At 46.9% G+C, this 19,907-nt stretch overlaps 1 protein-coding gene across 2 annotated transcripts in view; it reads right to left on the bottom strand.

Annotated features, from left to right (window-relative positions):
• The window catches only part of LOC147725825 (uncharacterized), a 962,593-nt gene that overhangs the window by 11,407 nt on the left and 931,279 nt on the right, over window positions 1–19,907 (bottom strand). For both annotated transcript variants that reach the window (XM_086960000.1, XM_086960001.1), the window contains exon 8: window positions 12,908–13,068. In XM_086960000.1, the coding sequence (XP_086816126.1) occupies window positions 12,937–13,068 (132 nt within the window). In that variant the 3' untranslated portion in view covers window positions 12,908–12,936. The remainder of the gene's footprint in view (window positions 1–12,907; window positions 13,069–19,907) is intronic.

The raw sequence follows: 19,907 nt of genomic DNA, 5'->3' as shown, positions 1-19,907 counted from the left end.
GGCTATTGCTGTGGGACCCTTCATTCCAGACAAGTTTTGCAGCAATATCTTCTAGGTGCAAAAACAATTAGTCTTAAACCTCAGGAAGTTCAATCCTTTTGTTGTGTACAGGCACTTGAAGATGAAGGCATCCATCTTCTAAGAGATATTTTATTGGAAAAGGATTGGATGGTCTGGTTGGACCTGAAGGACGCTTACATGACAGTGCCCATTTGCTCCTGCCATCAGCAATTTCTCCAGTTCTCATGGAAAGGGCAATACTTCTGATATTTATCCCTCCTCTTCGGCCTGTCCTCGGCCCCTTGGGTCTTTATCAAACTGCTGAAACTTGTTGTCACTTGTCTGCGAGAGATGGGAGTTTGCAAATCCGTTCTCGCTCAAGACCAAACACTTCTGCTCACTCATTTACGCTGGACAATCTCTCTGTTGCAAGAGTTTGGGTTTTTGATAAATCTCAAAAAATCTATGAACATTCCTTCGCAACAGATACACTTTCTTGGGTTTCAAATAGATTCAGTGAATGCTCAGTTACTTCTCCCGATGACCAAGATCAAATCTAAAAAAAGAGAGATACGGTTGACCCTGTCGAACAGAGGATCTCTTTGAGGTTCCTAGTGAGGATTGTGGGCCTTCTGGCATCCTCGATTCAGGCTATATTCCAGGGACCTCTACATTACAGGGCGTTGCAGCGCCTCAAGATTCAGTATCTTCACAAGAGGTATTTGTACAATCATCTGATTCCTCTGTCTCCAGATGCTCAGGAAGAGCTACGCTGGTGGTTAGATCATATGGAGGTGTGGAAAGGTAAGGTTATTTTCGGTACCTCTCCCGATGTTATCACAGAGTCGGACGCCTGCCGTTGGGGCAAGATGTGGAGACTGCCACAAGCGGGCGTTGGACCGCAGGAGAGTTAAAGTTACAAATCAACTGTCTGGAGTTGTTAGTCGGCTCGTTTGTCATAAAATCTATCTCCCCTCTGAAGAGCACTTGCTGCATCCTCCTCAGGATGGGTCATGTCTCAGTGGTGCGATACATAAATCGCCTAGTAGGGCTGAAATCTTGGCTTTTTGACAATATTACGAGGGAGTTTTGGCACTTTTGCCTGGCTCAGAAGATCAGCATAATAGCGGAGCACATTCCCGGCAAGTACAGTCAGGTGGCAGATTGGAATTCCAGGTTTAAGAGAGATTTCAGTGACTGGAAGCTCTACTCTTCGCTTTTTCTAGAGATCATTAGTATTCGAGTCCCTTGTATGGTAGATCTTTTTGCCTCTCGCCTCAATACTCACCTTCCCCGCTTTTACAGCTGGAGACCAGATCTAATGGCTTTGGGAACAGATGAGTTTCTCCAGCATTGGGGGTCCAGCATTGGGGGTCTCAGAGGAATTATGCATTTCACCCCTTTGCCTTAATCCCGCGAGTGGCGGCTCAAGTCCGTTGGCAGGAGCCATCATTAGTATTAGTCACACCTTTATGGAAGACACAATTGTGGTTTCCGACATTATTGGAATTGTCAGTGGACCTGCAGTTTCAACTGCCAGTGTTTCCGATGCTACTCCAGGACCCAGTGGGATTCCCTCATCCCCTGGTCCTGCAGAATCAGTTATCCCTCATGGTTTTGACGCTCTCAGAAAAGACAAACAAATTGAGGGCTTTCATTGGCAGCCGCCGAGTTTATACAACAAGCTTGGTCTCCATCCACCTGCAAGCGATATTCTGCATCCTGGAAGTGATGGCTGGGTTGGTGCCTTCAATGACAGTTGGATCCCGTGGGATTTATCAGAATGTGATGAGTCAGGTCTGCCCGACAGATCAGTGAATAATTTTAGATCAGCCTTATTGGCAGGACATAACCAAATCAATTGAAAACCAGTAGGAGTGCACCCGTTGGTGTATCAGAGAAGCGCAGCCTCCGCGACCCAGATAAACTAATTTGTGGGATGTCTCTAAAGTTCTTTCTTTGTCAGAAGCCTGGCCAGACAATAAAGATTTAACGTTAAACCAACTGTCAGCAAAACCCACTGTTATTATGTCTTATTTCCTGTCGTAGAGTGTCTGATGTTCATGCTTTATATTTGGCAGGAAGGGTTTTTCCTCCTCAAGGTGAGTCTTTTATCATCTCTAGAAGGACTAAAATGATGCCTTGTTTGGTTGAGTATCCTGCTTTTCCTCATAATGGAAAGTTGTGTGTTTTAAAATGTTGAAAAGTGTATGATGGAACGTACTTTGTCTCAAAGGTCTGATACTCTAGGACCATTACTTTTAATCATCCAGAAACCAATTCGCCCAGTCTCATCAGCCACTCTAGCGCGTCAGGTCAGATGGGTGATGGCTGAAGCGGACATAGGCTTTCCTTATGGGGTCTCGCCTGGTTAGATTTTGAAGGCTGGAGATTGGTCATCTGATTCCAAGTTTAAAGTGTTTTATTATAAGCCTATTGTACATGTTTCTTCTGTTGTTGTTGGTCAGCTTTGAACCTGCATAATCAGAGCTTCCGGTTCTGCCACAGAATACAAACGTTTCCAGCATTCGCCACAAGAAGTTTAGATTCTATTAAGGACAAGAAGGTGAGGATAATCCAACCTGTTGGGACAGGTAAAAGTTACAACTGTCATGTTGGTTGATGATGCATAATTTTAGGTTATTTTTTCCCACCCTGAGACATCAAATCTTTTTTGGTTCCAAATTGTCAAACTTGTTTCCGTTTCTGTAACGGATTACATACAGAATCAATTCTACGATGCTTCATGTCAAGGAACTCCTCGCTGTTGGAGGATGGTTGTCTCATCTGGGACCTGTTAAAAGTTGGTCTCCGTTGGGAGCCTTAACTGCTGTTTCTGTGGCTCTCCGTTGAGAGCCAGGACCATTGCTTTGTTTTTCGGACACTTAGAACTGCTTATTGCAAAGAAAGAGGTAGTCAAGATGGTGCCTCGGTAATTTGTATGCTAACCTCATGTGTGATTGGTTAATGAAGGAGGTGTGTTTCAAAGCCTAATGGGATATGTAGTATTTTCCTATGTTTACTGTTTTTGCATTGACTGCTGTTGGAGTAGTAATGAAATTGAGAAGCATAATCCTCGTCTATGTGTCCTTAAAAGAATCTAAAATTCTTATCAAAGTAGCTGATTGCTGGGAGCGTCCTGGATTCGGCCAGTAGCAGGGTAGTAGAGGTGTTGATAGCAGACGTACTACAAAGAAGGGGGCCACCTAAAAACAGAGGACTCCACAGGTAAATGAGGAATCGCTGCACAAGGGCCTCAGGAACACGTGAGCACAGCCGGTTCATTGATACCCAGGCCGGGCAGGCTGGGTGCAGAGCAGGCGGGTCAGCCGGGCTCTGTGCGCAGAGGCAGTCTTCCCTGCCAGGGACAAGCTGGATGCAGGGACAATTTGCGGACAGCTGGGCCCTTCACAGAATGGGTCTCAAGTGCTGAACTCCCTGGACTGGTCCTTGTTTCCTGGGCAGTTGCAGTCCTGACTGGATTCTGTGTCGTGTTGGTTGCAGGGGGTCTGTTACTCCAGGGATTGGTATAGTAAAGCTCTGGTGGGTGCTGATGTCTTCACACTCAGTGAGAATAAGGATCTGACCCTCCAGAGCTCCTGTACCTCTTCCAGGTGGTTGCTGCTTCGGGGTCTAGTAGGAGCGGGAAGTCAGTGAACTGGACTTCTGCCGTTCGGTGGCTGCGGGCAGCAGGGGATTTGTTTTTCTGCTCCAAGGGAGTTCTTAGGATGAATAGCGAAGGTCTGGTGGTCCTCTGGGCTTCTTAGAATCCTCACAGCAGCAGTACGAGACAGATCACAATTATGGTTGAGTCATGAAACAGTAGGCAGGTTTTCAGGCCAGTAATCTGCGGAATGTACTTCATTCTCAGGTTCAGCGGCTCTTCTTTGTCAGTTTCTTTTTTAGGTCTGTTGAATCTAAGCTCTGAGTCGAGGGGTGCCACATAAGTATTAAATGTAGGGACGTTAAAGGGAGTAACAGGTAGTAGCCAATGGTCAACCTACCTTTAGCGTGCCTACAACCCTCTATGTGACTGCTTCCTAAGGGAAGCGCGTTGTGATCTTGTCTGCACCCTGGCGACGCTCCCTGAGGGAAGCGCGTTGTGATCTTATCCGCACCGTGGCGACGCTCCCTGAGGGAAGCGCTTTGTGATCTTGTCCGCACCGTGGCGACGCTCCCTGAGGGAAGCGCGTTGTGATCTTGTCCGCAGCGTGGCGACGCTCCCTGAGGGAAGCGCGTTGTGATCTTGTCCGCAGCGTGGCGACGCGCCTTGTGCCACAGTGGAATGTTGCTGTCCCAGCATTCTATTGTGGGAGGCGCACACCGAGAATCAGTTGGCAGTTGCTGGCTAAAGACGGCGGGGCGCTGGTGCTGTGTCGCCTTTGAACCTTTCTCTGCCTCCGCCTCATGTTTTTGGCGACAAGGGCTTCTTTAGTCAGCAGGGGACACAGCGAGGAATCAGCGAGGAATCAGCGTGTGGAAAGGATCAGAGTTTCAGTGAGGCGAACTATCACCTGGTTTGACAGACTGCGCGTCACCAGTTCGGAGAAAATCAAAGAGGTATTGTTGCTTCATGAAGAGAATGAATAGCGCTTCGCCACCCGAGAATTCAGACAGCATGAGGGGAGCGCATGAACTTCAGCCTCAAGCTAAGAGCAGTATATGATGGCAGCGAGGGTCATCAGGCATCGAGGAAGAAGGGACGAACTTTAGAAAAAGTGTGAGGTAATCACGAGCAACACGTCTGCATTAGGGTATCAAGCATTAGCTGTGTGAAAATGACGGCGATCGCATAGACCTGACAGACAAAACGAGCGCCTGGAAGTGAAATTGACGCTTCGAAGTTTTCTTCTGTCAGAGTTATGAGGCGATTAAGGAGAGGAACAGGGCTGGGGCGAAGAGGTCGCGTAGAAGTGCCAGAGGAAACGAGGGCATTGTGGTGTCAATGGTGTTTTGAAGTTATCTTCTGTGACAATCTTTGAGGAAATAAAAGAGACAAAGAGCACTGCGGGGGACTAAGCGGCAAAGTGCGCAGCAGCTGACTGAAATTGACACGCGTGGAGAGGAAACAAATCGTGATCGTGTCAAATTTGTAATTTTGACTGAAAGGAGAGCAAGGCTGTGAAATAATTTTTGGAGAATCACTGCCGTCTTGTGGTTTAATGCGGTACTAGAGTTATTTATTACACTGGAAAAAGGTTTGCTTTGGAAAAGTTGGTGGTATAATAACAAAAGTGCTTCTCATCAAAAACAGCCCTCAGCGGTATCTACTCCTTCTCACTTTCTCAGTCAACCAGGGAGTCCTAGCATAGAATGGGATGAGTTGATTGAGATGTTTGATAACTACTTAGATTTGGATGTGCAGAATTACAGTAGTAATAGGAAAAAAGCAATTTTACTCACCAATTTAGAAAAAGAAGGACAACACATCTTTAAGCACTTACCAGTCGCAACAAATGAACGTGGTCAACCCATTGAGAATGTTTATGAAGATGCAGGGAAAAGATTAGAATTAAGGTCTGAGAAGTTTGAATCAGAACATTATTCCTGACACTTTTCCTCTGCCAAACATAAATGAACCTATGGTGTTTCTTAGAGAGACAGAATACTTTTCCAAGCTTAACCTTCGTCACGCTTATCATCAGATACGTTTGCAGAATCTTCAAAGCACCTGACAGCCTTCATCACCAACAAAGGCATTTTTCAATTTACAAGGATGCCCTTCGGGTTATGTTCGGCTGCAAGTGTATTTCAGAGGATGGTCACAGAGGTTTTCAAAGATCTTAAAAATGTCATCTACTTCCAGGATGACATACTGGTATTTGGCACAACATTGCCTTGAAAGATGCCCTTGGCAGGATACTGGAATCAGGTTTAACTTTACGCAGGGAAAAATTTTCTTTTCTTGCAGCTCTAATGTGGAGGAGGCCGATGACCGGTTCAATGAATGGCTTACTGCAGCGATTAACATCTATGCCCCTCCTACGCATCTCAGCAGCTCTAGGAGACCGGACGCACACAAATGGTTCACACCTGAACTAAAAAAACTGAAACTGGAAGTGAGGCAAAAGGAAAGATCCTGGCGCTCCCAGTACTGCCCTCTGGCCAGGGCCACATACTGCTCAGCCAGGAAGACATACCAAAAAACCCTACTAAACCATAAAACTACCTATTACTCATCCAAAATCCTACACTCCACCAATAAGTCAAAAGAAATCTTCAGGATAGTGAACGACCTTTGCAATGACGATAGAACTTCCCCCCCGGTAGTTCCCACACAAGCGCTATGCAACTCCCTGAATGACTTTTTCCGCGATAAGATCTTAATGATTAAACAGAACATCTCCACACTTCCAGCCTGCGCCCCAGTGGATGACATCTATTTCAATCCCTCAACTTTACATTCTTTTCCCCTTATCGATTTGAAAACTTTCTCAGTACTACTGTCCAGAGTCAAATCAGGCTCCCCTATGGATGTCTGCCCCCCCCCCAAATCATGAAAGAAATTGGTCGAGCTTTGCCCAACAGCATGATACCCTTGCTTAACGACTCTCTCACTTCAGGGATAGTGCCGAGTAGCTTCAAGCAGGCCCTATTGATTCCCCTCACCAAGAAACCTGGTATCGACCCGCTGGACCTCACGAACTATCGGCCTATATCCTTGCTGCCCTTCCTATCGAAAATGCTGGAGGCGCATGTTACCAACTGCCTCTCTAACTTCGTGGAGGAAACAGAATATCTCCAACCCAACCAAGCAGGTTTCCGGCCTGGTCACTCCACTGAGGCAGTAATACTGGCCGTCCAGAACACCCTGAGGTCCAACGCTGACAATAACCTTCATCAAGCCCTAGTACTTCTTGACCTGTCCGCCGCATTCGACACGGTTGACTATTCCATTCTGGTCAACCGTGTCGAACAGGCGGGTCTCAGAGACTCTGCCCTAGCCTGGCTGAAATCGTTCATCTCCGAACGTACTCAGTCTGTCTGCTTAGGCTCCTTTGCTGCTGCCAAAATCAAGTCTTTCTGTGGGGTGCCCCAAGGCTCTTCATTATCCCCCTTGTTATTCAACTTGTACATGCGGCCCCTTCTTTTCGCTCTGAGAAAGCACAAAGTCACTGTATATAACTATGCAGATGACTTGCAGCTCGTTTTCGTTCTTAACTCCCCAAATGCAGTGGAGGACTTCCAAGCCACTATGACTCTAATCCAGAGTTGGATGTCCTCAAATCACCTTAAATTAAACCCAGGGAAAACTGAGCTGATCCTGCCCGGCAAGAGCGAAATCAGTTGGAGCCCTAACTTCTGGCCTACTGATATGGGCCTCCCCCCTAAGAAATCTCTGACTGTAAAAAGTCTGGGGATAACCATCAATGAGGACCTCTCGCTAAGATCCCAAATTGGAACCGTGGTTTCTTCTGGATTTTTCCAATTGAGGAAAATTAGGAAAATCGCCCATTTCCTCACTCCCTCCGCCTTAATTCAGGTGGTCATGGCCCTAGTCCTCTCCCACATCGACTTCTCAAACAGCCTATACCTTGGCCTACCCGTAGGACAACTCAGAAGACTGCAGTACTTACAGAATCAGGCCGCCAGGCTGATCTGCAAAGTACCCAAATGGGAATCGATCAAACCAGGCCTAGAGAGCCTGCACTGGCTACCCGTGGCTCAAAGAGCCGAATTCAAAGCCGGATGCATCATCTTTAAGGCTCTGCAAGGCAAGGGACCTCTATTCATCAGACAGCTGATCGGAAGATACGTTCCCTCACGGAACCTAAGATCAGCCCACAAAGACCTTCTTGAAGTACCTCGCTTTAAGAAAAACGACAAGGCGGCAGCGGCTTCCACTTCCTAGCAGCTACCCTATGGAATTCTCTGCCACTAGCCCTCAGACAGAGTAAAGACCTCCTTGCCTTCAGAAAGGCATTCAAGACTCACCTCTTCACAAAAGCCTACTCGAAATACCGCTCCCGGCAGACTCACCCTCTGTTATGTTTTTTATCTTTCCAGCGCCAAGAAGCCCTCGGGCGTATGTGCGCTTTATAAATTTTTAATAACATAACATAACATAACAACTGAGGTAGAGTACCTAGGACATACCATCTTGTCTGATGGTGTTAAAAATACTTACTGGCATCTATAAGATTAGCTCCTGTTCCCATTGATAGAGATCAATTGCAATCTTTTATTGGATTAATTGAGTATTACTCAAAATTTGTAAAAGACTTTGCAAGCAAAACCGAATCCCTTAAAGTACTCATGAGAAAAGGGGTCAAGTTCTGCTGGGAGGGGGTGATCAACAAAAATGTTTTGAAAACATCAAAGTAGAAATATGCAATGCTGGCATATTAGTTCCTTTTGATGTGAATGCTGAAAGCATTATCACTGTGGATGCAAGTGACACTGGAATAGGGGCTGTATTGTCGCAGAATAATGGCACTGCTGAAAAAACTGTAGCATTCTCCTCTCGCACCCTGACTCCCACTGAGCGCTGTTATTCAGTTATAGAGAAAGAGACTCTAGGTGCCGCTTGGGGGGTGGAATATTTCAGGACGTATATGTGGGGGCGCAGATTCATGCTACGCACTGACCACAAAACTTTGTTAAACTTTCTTAAAAATACTGTCACCTGGTGGAACAGGAAAGGGGTCAGCCAGAATTGCTCGGTTAGCCTCCAGAGTACAGGAATATAATTTTAGCATTGAATTAATTTCAGGATGGCACAGTGTCCAAGCGGATTGCATGTCACTCCTGTCCTTAGACTGGGAGGAAGTAGACAAGGATGTTGTGTCTAAGAGGGAGAGAGAAGGATCTATCTCTGGTGTTGTCGATGTGATTCAGTGGAATTGTGGTGCTGTTAGTAAAGAGGAATGGGCAGAGGCTATGTCTAGAGATGAAGTTCTCAAAGGGGTCCTAAACCTTATTGTGAAGGGTAGAAGTAGGGAAAGCACTTTGCCCATCAGCATTAAACCTTTCAATGCGGTCATTGATGAGTTATCCACTGTTGCAAAAAAATTATCATGCAAGGTGATAAGATAATTCCACCTTTTGGTATTCGCAAGAGACTGTTCGACTTAGCCCACGAAGGACACTTGGGTCAAACCATTACTAAGAAATGTTTGAGAAATTATTTCTGGTGGCTGGTAATGGCTGGTGATGTGGTCGATTGGATTGAGAGATGCAGCGAGTGTTGCAAGAGTGAGAAAAGACTTAAGTTTGGACCACAATCTGTCCCTAGTTCCATTCACGATCCTGGTGTGGTGTGGCACAGCATTTGCCTTGATTTTATTGGACCCATGCCAGGTGTTCATCCTAGCAAAAGATTTAGCATGGTCGCAATGGATGTCCATTCCAGATGGCTTTGTGTGTATCTCCTTCCTGAAATACCTACTAGAGTTACTATTAGAGTACTACGCATGATTTTCAAGGAGGAAGGTTATCCCACTGTCCTTATTACGGACAACGGAACCCAATTGACTTCCAGTGAAATGAGAGAATTTGTAAATGAATGTGGTATCAAACATTCACTCACCACTTTGTACAACACACAATCCAATGGAATTGTAGAAAGAGCCAATCGTATGATTAAGGGAGCTATAGGTTTGGCACTCACTAATAATCTTGACATTGATGAAACTTTGAGCGAATTAGTATGGGCTTATCGTACAACTGAGATTTCCACTACAGGTTAGTTCCCTTTATTGCCATGCGGGGTAGAAAACCTACTTCCAAATTAGTGCCTCCATGGATCAGAGGATTGGTTGATGAAAAAAACGTGAGTGGTAGTGGTGAGAGTACATCTATGCTCGCTTCCATGAAAAGACATGCCCAGGAGATCAATTTGTCTGGTATTCATGTAGGTGACTGGGTCAAAGTCCGCTCAGGACGTTGGGTCAGAGGTCTATGCAAATTTCGTGGTCACTTCAAAGTTCAGGTAGTGCATCCCTTTTATGTTGTGTTGGATAATGGAGAAAAATAGAACTTACGCAGAGTAGCAAAGTATTGCTCACAAGGCGATTCTTTTGGAACCTTAGTTAGGAAGAATTCATGTTCAGGTTACATGTTGACTCATGATCATCAACTACTTAACAGTGCTCCTACAGGTGCAGAGACAAGGGCACCATGTCCTGATGGGGACAACTTGAGCAATAGTCAAAGGGATATTACTGTAAACGAGGAGTCTCATGATTCCCAAGGCACTTCATCTTACTAGAGTCCCTTGGGAGTCAGGAGACTTCCTCAACATTTGCATGATTTCATGGTGGGATGACTTATTGTCTTTTGTCTTTGTTTCTGCCTTTCCTCGTTCTAGTTTCACTTCCCATTTCTCTTCTCTTTGTTCTTTCATGTTCCCTACCTGTGTGTAGAGGAAAGGAGGGTATGTTGTGATCTTGTCCGCACCGTGGCAACGCTCCTCGCACCACGGTGGAATGTTGCTGTCCCAGCATTCTATTGTGAGAGGCACACGCCGAGAATCAATTGGCAGTTGCTGGCTGAAGACAGCGGATGTACTGATGCTATGTCGCCGATCTTGAATAAAGCCTTTGAACCTTTCTCTGCCTCCGCCTCATGTTGTCCATTACAACAAAGCAACACAACCCTGAACCTGATTGGATAAGTTTCTCCAGAACAAGATGAAGGAATTGGAAAAGTGGGATTGACATCACCAGCTCCACCTGAGGGGTGGTACTGGTTGACTGAGTGCACACCTCCGAATCTTACTACTTTTCGTACCTGGCCTCCCACCAAAAGTGGGGTCATGACAAGGTGGTTGGCATTCTCCACTAACTGGAGAGGCCTGGGTTGTATTTCAAAGGCAGCACATCCTTTGAAGCTTCTGGACTGGATGACAGATCCTGCTTGGAGGAGGTGTTAAATACACCTGCCCAGAGCAGGCTTTGTTCCAGGTGTCTCAGAGCGAAGGCTCCTACTTCAGGAGCCCAGAAACATGACTATTGGTGGTAGGGCGACTAAGACCAGTCAATAAACCCACTAGTAGCTGTTAGATTTTCAGGTGACACCCCTAATCTGTCCTCTGTGTGCATGTGTTAATAAATCAAACGCTGGCATCGGTGTGGATTTATTAAGACAAGATGTTTGGTACCAAACATCTGAGGGTACAGTGAAGCCATCGTGGAGCACGGAACTCATAATGACAAGTATCCAGATGTGTGTCATGTCAACTCTTTGGTCTTGTCTACACCAAGACACCTGACCTGCACTGGCAGTGTTTGAGATCTTGGTGAGGGGTCCCTGGAGTTGCACCATGTGTGCTCCAGCCCTAGAGGACCCTCTTCCTTCCCAATGCCCTAGGTACCCCTTTCTAGGGTATTACAGTGGGGGATAAAGCTGTGCCAGTTGTGGAAAAATGGGGCAGTTTAGGAAAAGCACAATGATACGGGGGACCTGGTTAATAGGGACCTAGTACACTTCATTCAACGTTGCATCAAAAACGAGGCAAAAAGTTGGGAGAGGGGGTACTGCAACAAACCCCAGTTTTCCACATCCATCCACTCCGAAGAAGAACCTTGACTCTCCTTTCCCGAATACATTATTCTATTTCTTGATGTTCATAAGTTCAGAACCTCCGTGGAGCCACCACCTCTGCCTAGAGGTCTAATCTAGCCCCTACGTATACCCAGACTGTCCTCCTGAGGTTGCCGCCTCCTGACTCCAAATGGTAAATGATTTGCTTTTGTTGACTCATTTCTGAACTAATTAACTAGGAGACCCTGCCTAACAAATTCCAATGCTTCATCATCGACGTGCGCTATATAAGAATAGTAATGAAATAAGCAGATAAATAAATAATTTAATAAAATAGTTTGGCGGCGGTGACTCACTTATGTTGTCCATATATATTAACAGAGATTTCAATCGGAACAGGACACAGAGAGCAATTATTGAAAATGAGTCACTGAAACCCTTCTTTGTATTATTATTATGGTTATTACTCTCATTTTAAATAACTGAAGCTTAGGTGCACCTGTGAAGCTGTCTGTAGCTCAGACATAAAAACCACTGACGGTGGATCGGAATACTAGATACTTTACATTACTCTGGGATGAACGAGACTCTAGAGTTTACACGCTTCCCGCTAAAGAGAATGCAGAATACATAGTTTACACAATCAGTAGTGAACCACAATGAAAGTGGTAAAAGTGTCAGCCGCGTGGAGAAGTTGGTTGAATTATAGGACTGCTTTGTCAGGTAATCACCATTATCGGGAGATGAGAAGTGCATACCGGGTGATTGGTTCATGAATCTCTGTGGCTCAATGGGTGAATGTATTAACTTAACACTCGTGTAAAATAGAATAAAGAAAGTTCGGAAATTTTTCTGACAATTTGCAATCAAGGATAGCTTTTACTGAGATGAAATGATGAAAAGGGAATTTAAACAGGCTTGACCTATAATTTGGTTGCATATTTGATATAATTTTGCAAAGAAAATGGCACAAGGATGATGAAATATTTTAACAAGTGGCGCCTGATGGTAAGTTACCTCTAATGAGTGTTGTGTTTGCTATTGACATCGCAATGAAATTGTTGCGTATCAACCTTTTAGAGTAATGTGTTTGTCCAACATTAAGTCAGGGTGTGTTTCAATATTTAGCCTTTGTACAGCAACCGTGCCAGTGTCCATACATCATCTGTGTCAGTCTGCACCACCCAAACCCGTGTCTCTGCATCATCCATGTCGTTCCATGTGTCACCAATCCCAACCCTCTGTGGGTAAAGGTTCTTGCTTCTGAATTAAACAGTTTGTCTGAAAGTTTTCCAACTCATGGATTTTAGAACACAGTGAACCTCTAACATTGGTCTTGAATTAGTGCTTTTAAAGACAAAGGTATATTTATTTTTTAGCTCATTTTCAAAGTGTCGGTGATAATAAGCTGTATATCACCCACCTGAAGTCCATGTCTGTTCTGTGTAAAGACTATTTTGTAGTAGGGGTTGGTCCAGAGGCCCCTGCTGCCTGGATTGTGTACTTTCCGGGGTTGGTGTACACCTTCTCAAAGTCCAGCTGCCTCTTCACAAGTGTCCCATATGTGTCCTGGTGATCGCACACCTGTAAGGAGTTGGAACAAACAATACACAAGAGTCAAACGTGTCTAATCCTGGACACCAACAAAAATACTCAATACGATCACTCCACTGATAGGGGCAGGGTGCAGAGATGAGGATAAGACAGTGCTGCTAATTGTCTGAGAGTTGACCTAATTTAGATCTCGGCAGACAGGTTACTCCATCACAACTATGACAAATATCCCGTCCACCAAAATATAAGTCCCGTAGGACATAATGGGATTTATAATTTGGTGGACAAGATAGCCATTGCAGTTGTGACAGAGTAACCAATCCAATCCAATCCAAAAATTCTTTATTCCGGTCTATAAGACCATAAAAGATACATAATATATACATTTTAGCAGCATTTTAAAAAAAATAAGAAAAAAGAATTACAATTATAAAAACACATATACATTAAATGAGTAGCACATCATTCCAGGGACAATGAGGGAGAAAGTGAACATTTCTTAATCAGGAAAAAACATACATGAATGGATAAAAAGCACAGTCCATGAATAGACAACAAGTTCATAGTTTAGGGTTTTGTGCAATTAGCAGTTTTTTCCTGATGAGCCACATAGCCATAATGAATTTTGCCACCACAAAAACTACATGAGGCAGAGTACTGGTTCTTAAAACTCTGTAGGCATCTATATGGCTCCTGAAACCCAAATTCCTGCAAAGAGGGACCAACCAGTATTTCCTAGGTCTGTAATATGCAGAACAGAAGAAAAAGAGATGGATTTCTTCCTCATCATGAGAGTGACAACCCGGGCAGGATTTATCATCCCTCTGTAGCGATTTGGGGGTAAAGGTTTTGATCGGTAAAGTGCCAAACCTCCACTGTATAAACAGCTTCCTGGCAAGAATTGGGTAAATAATATCCATAAAAACCTCAAACTCACAAGAATTTTTGGATTGCAGGAAACGTTCGGTTAGGGTGCCAATATTGGTCGAGGTCATAAGTGAATCGAGGCGTTTTTCCTTATAGATTTGGACAAGTCGTTTCCGGGATAGCCTTTGGCAGCCTACTGCTGGGGCTTCCCAGAGTTCAGACAGATTTAAACGGTAAAGTTCCTTCTTAACAAAGGCCAGCCAGGGAATTCTATCTCGGTGGTTCAAGGCCATTACATGGGTAAGGTCACTCCTATAATGTTCAAGCTCGCTGGTGGACCAGAGCCTGTGCCAGAATCTTACTGGCTTAGACTCCAGCTCAGCAGCGATAGAGGGTAAACCCACATCCATTCTCAGGGGAATCAGGGGTGTGCCACGGGGGAGAGCCAGTAGGCGTCTGAGAAAGATGTTTTCCACTCTGGCGAGATCCAAACCTGCTCTGTACCCCCAAAGCTCACTTCCGTACATTGCAGCCGCTTTGGCTTGCGTTTTGTACAGTTCCAGTACAGGGCTTATAGGTTTGGAGGTTGAAGTATTTACAACCTTCAAGATTGCACCAGATAATTGGGTCAACTTTAGCCGAGATTTCACTATCTGGGGTTCCCAAGACAGGTTCTCATGCAGAGTCAACCCCAGATATTGAAAGGTTGTTACCCTTTCAAAGCTAGCTGTACCCAGAGTGGGATTTGATCTTCTCTTTGGTGAGGGATTAAAAATCATGAATTTGGTCTTCTCTGTATTGATCTCTAGACCATGTTGTCTACAGAAAAGACCAAATCCATCCAGAATCCTCTGGATCCCCATTGGGCTTTTGGAGAGCAGGAGGGTGTCATCAGCAAACATGATAGCTGGCACCCTCCTGCCTGCCAGAGAAGGAGCGTCATTATCTTTAACGTCATCAAGGTGAGATATAACACTGTTCACGAAGAGGCAAAACAGGGTCGGCGCCAGGACGCAACCCTGCCTTACCCCTCTGAGAACAGGAAACCTTGTGGAGATCGCTCCATCCCTCCCACACCTAACCTGCGCATAGTTGCCATCGTGCAGCCTGATTATCGCATGCAGCAGCTCGGTTGGTACGCCCAGCTCCATTAGGACCTCCCATAGTTTTTTCCGTGGGACCAAGTCAAAGGCTGACCTCAGATCCACGAACACCATGTATAGCCTCCCACCCTCAATCCTCACCGTTTTCCAATACAGGAGGATGAGGCGGAAGATATGGTCCATGGTGGACGTGTTTTTTCTGAAGCCAGCCTGGAGAGGACTAATAATTTAATTTGCCTCCATCCAGTCAAGGAGCTGGTCCAAGAGGAGGCGAGAGAAGAGTTTTTGGGGAACGTCTATGAGGCTAACCGGCCTGTAGTTGGCTGGGATGAGAGGAGAGCCCTTTTTGTAAATTGGCACTATCTCTGCTCCCAGCCAAGTACAGGGGATTTCCATACCCCCCAGGATGGCATTGAAAAGAATGAGGAGGTAGGTGCCCCAAATTTCAGGATATTGTCTGAAAAGATCACCGGGCAACCTATCCAAACCTGGAGCATTCCCCATTGCCAATCTCTCTACTGCACACACTACCTCACCAAGAGTAAATTCCAACCGAGCTACAGGAGTGATTGAATCATTGGCAGCCACTTCAAGGGCGGGCAATACGGTGTCCTGGTAAAGTTTGCCAAAGTGGGTTTCCCAAACAGATGGTGCAATATTTGGCTCCACGACAGCTTTAACCTCTCCAGTGCCATTATTCACCAAAGACCAGAATCTTTCCGAGTCTCTGGTTTCTAGTGCGGAGGAGAGATCCTGCCAGTGATTCCAATCCCACTCCCTTTTTGCCAACGCAATGGCATCCCTATGATCCCGTCTGAGTTTGGCGATCGTACCCTTATCTGACCCTGCCTTGATATTGACAATTAATTCTTCCTTCGCCTTTCGACAAGAGGAGGTGTACCAAACTGAGGTGCGTGTCTTTTTACGCCGTGGGGCTACCACAGGGTGGAAAACCTCTGCTAAGGAACCTACTAGATTTGCATGTATCTGTCTCAGTTTGAGGTTAAAGTCTGTGGACCCAGGCTGATTAATTAATTCATCTAATTCCACAAACTTCGGGAGTGCAATATCAGAGATTTTCCTTATGTTTTCCTCAGTACTGACTATTTTCCCCCATTTTACCCTGCGCCTGTTGGAGCTAAGGGCCAGATTTCCCGGGTCATCCTTGTGGTTAGTAGATAGCAAGTCAGCAGAAGGTGCTGGATGTTTCAGGTCTAATAGAAGAGCGTTTTGATCGCTATCAGTTCTGGAGGATACTCTAAAATCCTGGACCCTGGACCATGAGCCAATGTCAACAAGAATATAGTCTAAATTGGATTCGTGACCCTTCCGATTGAAGGTACACAATGAGGGGCAATCTGACGGAGTGCGGCCGTAACAAGCCCTCAATGCATAATTTAGGGTTAGGGACATGATTTGCACAACAAGTGGGGACAAGATTTGGGATGTGGGGATGAGCATGGTGGAAATCATCTTCAGTGGTAAGGGCACCCTCCCTTAAGCCTTCCAGCGGTTCGAAGTGGCAATTAAAATCTCCGCCCAGCACGATTTTATAGTCGCTGGGCAGTGAGTCCAGAAAGGACGCAAGATCTTCTATGGTAGGCGATTCCTTGGTTGCGCTAACTGGATGGGAATTTACATTTATAATTGCCAGTTTTGCTGCATTGGGCCACCCGAGAAGTAACGCAACCAGTGTGGCTCGCTACCCAAATCGCCAAACCCCCCGAGGGTCTCCCCTTTCCACTCCATTTGGCCTGGGTCTCAAAAACAGCAAAGCCCACACTACTCACTGGTTCCCTGGCCCATGTCTTCTGGAAGAGACAGATATCACTGGTACTGATGTATTTTATTTGCAATACCTGCCACATTCCAGGAGAGGACTTTTAAAATTTCGGTGGTCAATTTGGGAGTGTGCCTTTCAGTTATTTCAGGAGTAGTGGGGGTGCCGGTCTTGCATTCCCGGGGTGGAGTCGGCAGATGGTATTACATTAGGAGCGCAGAGCGCTTAGGAGGGATTCAGGGATACATTGTCTGCGGTGACCCTGAGACTAGGGGATTTCAAACCACCACCCTGGGGTAGGTCCAATCGTCTATTCGAGAAGTCAGTCCCTTCAATTCCCATCTCCTGCCCCACAGGTTTATTGTCATTGACTTGGTAAGATTGTAGGGGAAAATCCCCTTGAAGTCAATCTACTTCATCAAGGCATTTAAACCTGTTGGGATGTACATAATTTGCGTTGGCAAAATGGGTATTATACCTGGGCCTATATCTAGACCCATCCACTGCAAAGCCCACCTTTGTCCATCCTTCGTCCCTTCTCGTAGATGGCTTACTGGTGTTAGGATAAAAATATGAGAGAGGGACGAGTTCGATCGATGTATTGGCGGTGTTACCAAACCAGTTACAGATGTAAGAAACAACCTGGGGGTTCTTAAAACTAACAATTACACAGTCCCCCTCACTTTTCTTTGCGGTATGGCCAACCCACATAACCCCTTCTAACCATGAGGACCTCACCTTTTAGGCTGGATGGAAGGGGCCTTTGTATGTTGAGCCAGCTAATTACCTTATTTCGTAGGGATTCAAAAGACTCTGTTGCCCCACTAGCCAGTTCAGGTACCCCATCAGTATAACAGTGTAACCCGTTGCCTCAGGGGGCAAGTTCACTGCCCTGCGCCGTGTTTTGGGACTGGGCCGGTGGGTAGAGCTACTAGTTAGCGTATTAGATGGAATCCCCTGTGTGGATGGGTTAGCATGTACTGGTTGTTTCGACCTCCTGGGTGGGGGAATCGGAGGCAATAGCCTGGGCAGTGGTACTGGTGCAGTTTGAGCCACCGAGGTTGTACTATGAATGCTATTTTCCCCATTAGAAGTTGTAGAAGATTAGGGAACCTGAATCGTGGTGACCTGGGGGGGATGTAGATTTCCGTCTCCCCCTGCGGATAGCCCTTCTTTACTTGCTCCTGTCCCAGACCGGCCCAGACTACTCACACTATAACTCTCAATTGCAGTTAGTCTCGACTCTATTGAATCCAATTTGAGAAAAATAGGATTCAACAGAGCACTAAAAGCAGCAGTGAGTGAAGCAATAAGGGAATATGTGGCATTAGGGCTAACCCCACCAAAAATAAATGGCTGGGAAAGTGCGGGAGTGGATACAGAGGAAGGAACACATGGCAATACCCTCTCCTTCCCCAAAGCTAGAGTGTCTTGTGTGCCCAGTTTTTCGCCAATAGTTAGTGGAACAGAATCAGTTTTGGCCCTTTTAGCACCCTTGGGCTTTCTGGATCTTTTCCTTTTCATTACACGATCCTCTTTTAGGTCCGCGCTCTTCGGTGAATTGTCTACCATACCCTGTTCTCCAGATGATATAGACTCTGCACCAGGGGAGGGATCCGCATCCCTAACAATTACTGATGTGTCTCTGTCTCTAGGCAAGGATGACGGTGTCCTCAACTGTTGGAGTACAGACTCTATTGTTTGGTCTATGCTGTCCATTAGGGATAGGTGGGTAGCATCAAGCAATAGCGGTGTGCTGGTAGACATTGAAGGGCCCGGTGATGATAAACACGAATTTTCCACACCCTCCTCATTGGTTTTGTCTACCAGAGCAATGCCCTTTGTAGTCACTAGATTGGCCTTGCGTAGAAATTTGTCCATAGTTCCAGAAACCACAGTGACAGACTTACTTCTGGTTTCTCTGCTTGCCATAATGAATGAGTCTGCTTAGGATGGCCTCAGGGTGAGGGTGAAAGAGGGGTGGCCCGGTCCGGTCTCTGCCATTCTCTAACGGCCTCAAACGGCCCGCCCTTTGCCCGGGCTTAGCCCGGCGTCGGCCCGCGCGCGTCCCACGATGCGCGTTCCTCGTGCTCATCTTGTAGTTGAGAATGGGGCGGAACCCCCGGGAGGGGGGCGGGGTCAGGGGGAAGAGACTCCAGATGCGGCAGCTGGAAAAGCCGCTAGAGATCCTCGGACTCGCAGTCCCTCCGTTCCTGCCGCCTGCCGCTGAAACGCACTCCGGGTGTTGCTGTTCCCACTGGGGTAATCCAGAGACTGGCAAACTGCTCCTACTGTCCAGAGTCCTCCCTCGCAACTACGAGCAGCTCCCGCGAAGCGGGGGCCGCGAGTCACCGTTTTGCTGACCCGGGAGGGGGGCGGGGTCAGGGTGGAAGAGCCTCCAGGTGCGGCAGCTGGAAAAGCCGCTAGAGTTCCTGGGACTCGCAGTCCCTCCGTTCCTGCCGCTGAAACCCACTCCGGGTGTTGCTGCTCCCGCTGGGGTAATCCAGAGACTGGCAAACTGCTCCTACTGTCCAGAGTCCTCCCTCGCAACTACGAGCGGCTCCCGCGAAGCGGAGGCCGCGAGTCGCGGTTTTGCTGACCCGGGAGGGGGGTGGGGTCAGGGGGGAAGAGCCTCCAGGTGCGACAGCTGGAAAAGCCGCTAGAGTTCCTGGGACTCGCAGTCCTTCCGATCCTGCCGCTGAAACGCACTCCGGGTGTTGCTGCTCCCGCTGGGGTAATCCAGAGACTGGCAAACTGCTCCTACTTTCCAGAGTCCTCCCTCGCAACTATGAGCGGCTCCCGCGAAGCGGGGGCCGCGATTCGCGGTTTTGCGGACCCGGGAGGGGGGCGGGGTCAGGGGGGAAGAGCCTCCAGGTGCGGCAGCTTGAAAAGCCGCTAAACTTCCTGGGACTCGCAGTCTCTCCGTTCCTGCCGCCTGCCGCTAAAACGCAGTCCGGGTGTTGCTGCTCCCGCTTGGGTAATCCAGAGACTGGCAAACTGCTCCTACTGTCCAGAGTCCTCCCTCGCAACTACGAGCGGCTCCCGCGAAGCGGGGGCCGCGAGTCGCGGTTTTGCTGACCCGGGAGGGGGGCGGGGTCAGGGGGGAAGAGCCTCCAGGT

The sequence above is a fragment of the Lissotriton vulgaris genome, chromosome 3_1 (assembly GCF_964263255.1).
Source record: "Lissotriton vulgaris chromosome 3_1, aLisVul1.2, whole genome shotgun sequence".
In the NCBI taxonomy this organism is placed as follows: Eukaryota; Metazoa; Chordata; class Amphibia; order Caudata; family Salamandridae; genus Lissotriton; species Lissotriton vulgaris.
This window is presented reverse-complemented; position numbering and strand designations above follow the sequence as displayed.